The following is a 7,178-nucleotide window of genomic DNA, read 5'->3' as shown; positions in this document are numbered from 1 at the left end:
ATGAAATTCTTCTCCTTCCTCTATTCCTATGATCTGTAGATTTGGTCTTTTCGTGGTGTCCCACATCTCTTGCATATTCCATTCCTGTGTTTTTTAAAATTTTCCATACTCTTTGCTTGAGTGGTCCAACTCTTCAATTTTATCCTCCAGTGTTAATATTCTGTTTTCCATTTCATTCATTTTAGAGGTGAGGCTTTCCCCTGTTGATTCAAGTTGACTTAGTGAGTTTTATGCTTCCTTCTTCGTTTCTGCCCGTTTTCTTCAATGTTTCTACCTCTCTTGTCAATTCATTCAGAAGTTTATCCCTATCTTCTTTTATCTCTTTGATTTGTTTGTTCATGTGTTCTTTAAATTCGTTGAATTTCTTGATCATGTTTATGATTATTCTTTTAAATTCAGTGTCCTGAGTTATCTCTAGGTGTTTTTCCTTATAGAACTCTTCTACAGATTGGTGGGGTTTGGTGGGGACATAGTATTTTCGCTTTCCATTTTATTATTCTTTTGTTGTGGTTTTGGCCTGTGAATTCCTTTTGTTGTTTATGATTCTAATATGAGAATTAAATTGAAGTATGCTTCTGTTTGTATTATCCGGGTGCCTAGATCCTTTATTGATTATGTAAAGCTGGTTCGTACAGGGTTCAGGTTCTCTCAGGTTTAATTTGGAGGGAACTGATGGCTTCAGATCAGCTATTCAGGAGTATCTACAGAAGCCCAACTCAGGTTCCAGTCAAGTACACTCAGGCTTCCTTCACCATGATGCTCTCAGGCAGTTCCCTGAGTTCTCAACCCTATGCCAGAGGGAGGCCAGAGGGGGGTCAGAACTCGGCACTCTCTGGTGGTCTGCTGAGATCCAAGCCTCTACACAGATGGAGGTCTGAACTCACCCTCTCAGGCTGTCTGCTAGGATCTCAGCCTTAGCCTACCAAAGCCAGATCTGCCCTGGGGCCTTGGGAGGGGCCTCACAAATTCCCAGGTAGGGGGATGGTTATGTCGCAATTAGGGGAACTTCACCACCATGGTGGAGGTAGGATCTGGGGGCTCTCTGGCAGTCCCCTGGGTTCTCAGGCCCTCTGCTAATTGGAGGCCAGTGGGAGGCCAGAACTAGTCACTCTGAGTGTCTGCTGAGATCCAAGCTGCTAAACCAATGGTGGTCCAAGTCCACCCTCCACAATCTCATGTTTTAAATAAGCTTTTGAGTTTGTGGTGGGCTGTGTTCATAGCTACCTGGTACACACAGACCACAGGTTATTCACACCTGCAGAGGTTTTTGATTTTTCTGTATTTTCTTTCACAGATCTTAAGAAAACTCTAGCCGTGTTACTGGATAACATCTTACAGCGCATTGGCAAGCTTGAGTCAAAAGTGGACAATCTCGTCGTCAATGGCACAGGAGCAAACTCCACCAACTCCACCACAGCTGTCCCTAGCTTGATAGTGCTTGAGAAAATTAATGTGGCAGGTAAGAATGGTGGTTCCCTGAATGACTGTGGAATTGAACCCTACCTAGGATCCCCAGCACCATGGTTCTCATTGGTACAATACAAATTCCATAAAGACATTCCTGTTATGAAAATATGCTTATGTTTACATTTGAATAACAGGTATTAGAATGCTTTCACTTTCCCTCGTGATTCATAATAGCCAGTGGTTTCTCTGACACATGTGCATGTAATGAGCTCCTGGAATTGACTTCTACTCTCAGATTTATAACACAGGTTAAATGAAATGTAGATGTTATGAGAGAAACTCATCCCAGTTAGAATTCTTTCCTCTTCCCTACTCTAGTCAGAGAGTTTCAAAAGTCTATCACATAAAACTGGGTGTGGAACATGCCTATAATCCCAGCACTTGAGAGGCAGAAGCAAAAGGATCAGAAATTCAAGATCATCCTCAGCTATCTACTGAGTCTGAGGACAGCCCAGGCTAAGGGAGACCTCTTATAAAACAACAGAAACACGTAATGGCCATAGGTAGAAAGAATTTTAGCAGCAGATAAAGCTGTACTGGTTTATAACACAAAGTATGAAATAACTGTCACTGGCATCATGCAGATGTAAATGTATGATTGAACAAATCCAAGGTAGGTAAGAGAAAAAGCCACGAGGAGGAATTCAGAATAGTTTATTACTATACATATGTTACACCGGCAAGCAGAGAGACCATAACTACCACCATTGATATGGGATAACTATGACTGAGTCCCAAAGGTCACAAGCTAAAGAGAGGAACAAAGAGGAACTTTAGGGGCTGGGGATGTAGCTTAATTGATAGTGTGCCTGCCTAGCATATATGAAACCCTGGATTCAATCCCCAGCACCTCATAAACCAGGTGTCATGGCCCATATCTGTAATCTGAGTACCCAAGGATGTAGAGGCAGGAGGATCAGGAGTTCAAGGTCATTCTCAGCTGCATACTGAGTTTGAGACCAGTGTAGGCTACATGAGATCTTTCTCATAGATAGATAAATAAAAAAATAATTAATAAATACAATATTGGTTAACCAATGAGATAGAGGGCCCGAGATGCTGCAAGTCTAACATGACTTGCCTTAGCTATTGCTAACCATAATAATTCTTTTCTTCCCCTCATTAAGGTAGAGCTGCCATTGTACAAAAGTACCTCTACATGTACATAGAGCAGTAGCTATGGTGGAAAAGGCCTCATCCTAGCCCAGTGCCATGGACACCCATGGATACATCTTTGTGATTCCCACAGAAATGAATCTTGCTTGGCCCCTCCTTAAGATCAGAATCTTAGACAAGAGAAGGGAAATGGGTTAAAAGAAACCTAAGTCTTATACCACATGCTGTTGTCTACCTTTCCATCACAGTGTGCTGGATCGATCTTTTGGTACAGTGACCAGAGTATCCTGCAAAGGGCAGAAGGATTAGGGTGAGATGCTTTGGATGGATGGTTGTGAACAAGCTGTCTACACTTCTGATGAATACTATTCCTCAACTGTAATTAGGATATGAAGTAGCTGTAGTATTTTGAAATTTGAAGGTGCACACACTCTGCTTCAGGGACAGACATTTAATTCTTAACGTCTCACCACTGCTATGGCTCAAGGGCCCTAGCCTTCTCCTGAAGCATCAGCTTGCTCTCCAACAGCTGCCAACAATGCGCAGGTCACAGACAGGGCAAGTCAGGGCTCCTGGGACACAGCCTGGGATCTCCTATGCCAGCAGGCGATCTGTGGGTGACCGTGTCTGCTACAGTTTGCCATCCATCTTCTGGGGAGAAAGAACCAGCTGCTTCCAGTCCCCTCCACCACCATTTCAGACATCCTACAGAGACTGCTTTGAGGTACCCTCTGACTTCCAAGAAGGACATGAGGTCCTTTCTCATCCCAGCTCTGGCAACCACCAGTCCTGTTGTGTTGATGCCTCACCCATGACCTTGCATTGCCTGGAGGCACCAGGAATGACTTGGACAGGACATGGGGCCAGTGGGGGACTGCAGGGTCTACAGAGGAGCCACCCCCGGAGCCCTGCTGCCCTGCTGGAGCTCAGTCAGACAGGATAGTACTAAGGAAGTATGACTGTTAATAAAGCCAAAGAAAAATTAAAAGAGGCCCCAGAAGGCACTTTCTTGCTTAGAGATAGTTTGCATTCAGACTACCTACTAACAAATCTGTTAAGACATCAGGGTGACCAACTAATCTTCAGGTTGAGTACCAAGATGGGAAATTCAAATTGGATTGTATTATATATGTCAAGCCCAAGCTTAAACAACTTGACAGTGTGGTTCATCTGATTGACTACTATGTTCAGATGTGCAAGGATAAACGAATGGGCCCAGAAGGCCCCCAGAATGGGACTGTTTGTCTGTGTCTGACTAAATCGCCATACACATCAGCCCCATCCCTGCAACATTCCTGTCGACTCACCATTAACAAATGTACAAGTACCATCCAGGGACTGCCTTTACCAACAAGACTTCCAAAGATGACTTGGAAGAATATCAATTCCAGGTGTAAGTGATTCTCCTTTTTACATATGCCTCATGTGAAGTATCTCTGAATGCAGCTGTGGGAAAAAGACCAAAAACTGAGGGGCTGCTGGATAACTGCACCGAATTCTTCCTTAAGAACAGTGGGACTTAATCTAATTTAAAGGTGTGAAGAGGTAACTAGGTATTTTAAAGTTCCTCTGGATAGTTGGAGCTGAGTGATGCTTCCTTGCTTGTGGCTGATCAAGGCAAGATGACTCTTTTCATTGAAAAACAAAATGTCCCAGTACAGGCCGAGGGAGCATTGTTTTCAGAATGCCTTGTCTTTCTCAAGTTCCTATGCCATGGGTTAAAAGCACAAGTTCCATGGTAGAGAAAGAGTTCCATGTTGAATACTGAAGAAGGAAATGACCCAGGCTGATCAGGCTTAGATAACCACTTCTAGATGACTGACCATCCATCCGTTTTAGGACAGTTTATACTTTGCACTCTGAGGTACCTAGGAGTTTTGTTAAACCAGTCATGCTTGGATCTGTCCCTCATTTATGCAGTTAATCAGATCAACCAAAAAAAGTAACTATGAAATCCTGTATTTGTCTTTTTACTACATGTATGAACACTCTCCTGTGAATGAGTACTGTAGTAATCCATTTCAAGGGAGCCTTACTTCAGAAGCATTTCAAACTGGTGCAAAAGGAAAAGACTTTCTCTTTTTCTTTAAAGCTAAAGACAAGAATGTCATGCGATACAGGTACAACTCAACCGTTGACAGTAAAATCCAATGTAGATAGAGACCTTTTACCCCTTGAAGTAGCTGTGTCCCAAACTATTGCCACTGAATTTTTGGAAATGGTTTTAGAAGTTCCCAGGTCCTTGAATCATCTAACCATGGACATTAGCAGTTGTCCTGGTTATGTCCACCGTGTAGAATACTTTGACTTAATTTTCTTCCAGGTATAGGAGGAGACCTGCCTGTTTTTCAAAGTGTTTTATTTATTGCTGTTACTATTTGATTAGAGTATATTAAATTTAAAAAGCCCTGACTCTTACAAGTTGCATTTATAACTTTGAATTGTAGAGACTACATTTCCATGGTAATAAAAGGTTGTTGTAAAAACTTCTATCAACTGAAATAAACCAAGTCATCAGTACAAGGTAGAACATTAACTCACCTGTCTCCAAATAAGGGCTGCACCTACCCTTCACATTTTATAAAGGATGGTTTACAGACTATGAGTTGTTATCCAGCCTGGTATTATACAAATTGAATAGGCATGATACTGATGTTTTTCCTGATTTCAAAAGAAATGATTTAGAAATGACCTAAATTATATCATGACCTGATGTTTAACAAGTTGAAGAGATACAATACTAAATAAAAATGATAAGTTTTATAACCCCCCCCCAAATTTTTTAAATTGAGCTTTAGGGGACTAAGACTATGGCTCCGATGGTAGAGTGCTCGCCTGGCATGCACAAAGCATGTACCACATAAAACAGGGAGTGGTGATCCGTACCTACAATCTCAGCACTTGTATTTAGGAGGTGGAAGCAAGAGGATCAGAAATTCAAGGTCATCCTCAACCACTAGTGAGTTTTAGGCCATTCTGGGATACCAAGGAAAACTGTCTCTAAATAAATACAGGAGACTGTCTCTGAGTTCAGTCTTGTTCCACAAACTGTGTAGATTCTGTCTCCTCTTTTCTTGTGAAAATGCACCCACTTAAGAGGGGAGGGCTTTTTTTCTCTCTTTTTCACCTCTCTATGTCCAAACATTTACTGTTTCCCATATGCAAGCTGGTAGCATTACCTTTTGCTTATGCTCTATGCAAACTGTATTTCTAATAATTTTAAAGTAACCCACCAAAATGTTAAAAATAACTTTTAATTACAACCCAGAGACAGTGTCATCTAGGCCATAAATCCTGTCTTCTCTGCCGTTTCCAGCAGTTTCTGTAATTAGACAAGGGAAGCTCCCACCGTGTTGAGCTGCCTATATTAATAAGTGGGCCCTGTTCCTCTCCAAACTCAACTTCCCATGCCCATCCCCAGTAGTAGATATTTGTAGAGAGACACTGTCTGAGTTCATCATAGTTCTGTGCTATCTGATTTGGGAGGTAAGGTAGTGTTTCTTTTCTTTGTGTGTGTGTGTGTGTGTGTGTGTGTGTGTGTGTGTGTGTGTGCGTGTGTGTGTGTGTGCGTGCGTGTACCTGTGTATACAGGTGTATGTGCATGTATGTAGAGGCCAGAGGTCAACATCAGGTGCCTTTCTTAATTGTTTTTACTTGTTCAGATGGGGTTTCACTGGCTTGGAGCTCAGGGATTCTCCTGTCTCTGCCTTCCCAGTGCTGGGATGACAGGTGCATGCTCCAGTGCCTCACTTCTTTAGGTGGATAGGAGGAATTGAATTCAGGTCCTCATGGTTTGTGGGACAGGCATTTTTACTGACTGAATCATCTCCCCAGCCCCCATGATGGTGTTTCCTGCTTTTGTTTGTTGTCCCATGACTTTTGTCCTATAGCCTAAGGACCCGAGTAAATAGTTCTGCCATTATTATACCTGCTGTGAGACATTTCAGCCTGTAGCTTTTCCCCTTGAGACCAGGAGGGAGGGAGGGAGGGGGGAGGAGAGAGAGAGAGAGAGACCGACCTTCCTGGAGTATTAGGTCCCAGAGCACAGTATCATGGATAACCTCTAGGAATGACATGAATAGATATGCTTTCAAATGGAATTCTAGCCCAGGGTATTGAACTAGTTTAACTCAGCTAACCAATGACTGTGGGGCTTGTCTGGGAACTATTGACACAGATTAGAGTGCCTTTAAATGTGCTACCACCGATGTGCTTATATTTAATATATTTAGTGTAATTAAAAAGCCAAAATGAGCTGGGCTGGGTGGTGCACATCTTTAATCTCAGCACTCAGGAAGCAGAGGCAGAGGCAGGTGGCAACTCTGTGAGTTTGAGGCCAGCTTGATCTACATAGCAAGTTCCAGGCCAGTTGGGGCTAGGGAGACCCTGTCTCAAAAACACTAAAATAAGTAAGTAAGTAAGTAAATAAATAAATAAATAAATAAATAAAAAGCCAAAATAAAGGACTAGAGAGATGGCTCCACAGTTAAGAGCACATACTGCTCTTACAGAGGACATGAGTTCATTTCCCAACACCCATGTCAGGTGACTCACCACCACCTGTAACTCCAGCTCTAAGTGATTCAGTGCCCTCC

At 42.5% G+C, this 7,178-nt stretch overlaps 1 protein-coding gene and 1 pseudogene across 8 annotated transcripts in view; both read left to right on the top strand.

The window, feature by feature from the left end:
- Window positions 1-7,178, top strand: part of Mgat5 (alpha-1,6-mannosylglycoprotein 6-beta-N-acetylglucosaminyltransferase) — a 339,269-nt gene that overhangs the window by 143,033 nt on the left and 189,058 nt on the right. For all 8 annotated transcript variants that reach the window (XM_008832465.3, XM_029563238.1, XM_029563240.1 and 5 more), the window contains one exon: window positions 1,295-1,459. In XM_008832465.3, coding sequence (XP_008830687.1) covers window positions 1,295-1,459 — 165 coding nt within the window. The remainder of the gene's footprint in view (window positions 1-1,294; window positions 1,460-7,178) is intronic.
- On the top strand, window positions 2,921-3,980 carry LOC103733593 (annotated as a pseudogene).

Source organism: Nannospalax galili, unplaced genomic scaffold (assembly GCF_000622305.1).
Source record: "Nannospalax galili isolate Female #2095 unplaced genomic scaffold, S.galili_v1.0 scaffold995, whole genome shotgun sequence".
Lineage (NCBI taxonomy): Eukaryota > Metazoa > Chordata > Mammalia > Rodentia > Spalacidae > Nannospalax > Nannospalax galili.
The sequence above is the reverse complement of the archived record's forward strand: the minus strand, read 5'-3'. Positions and strand labels throughout refer to the sequence as shown.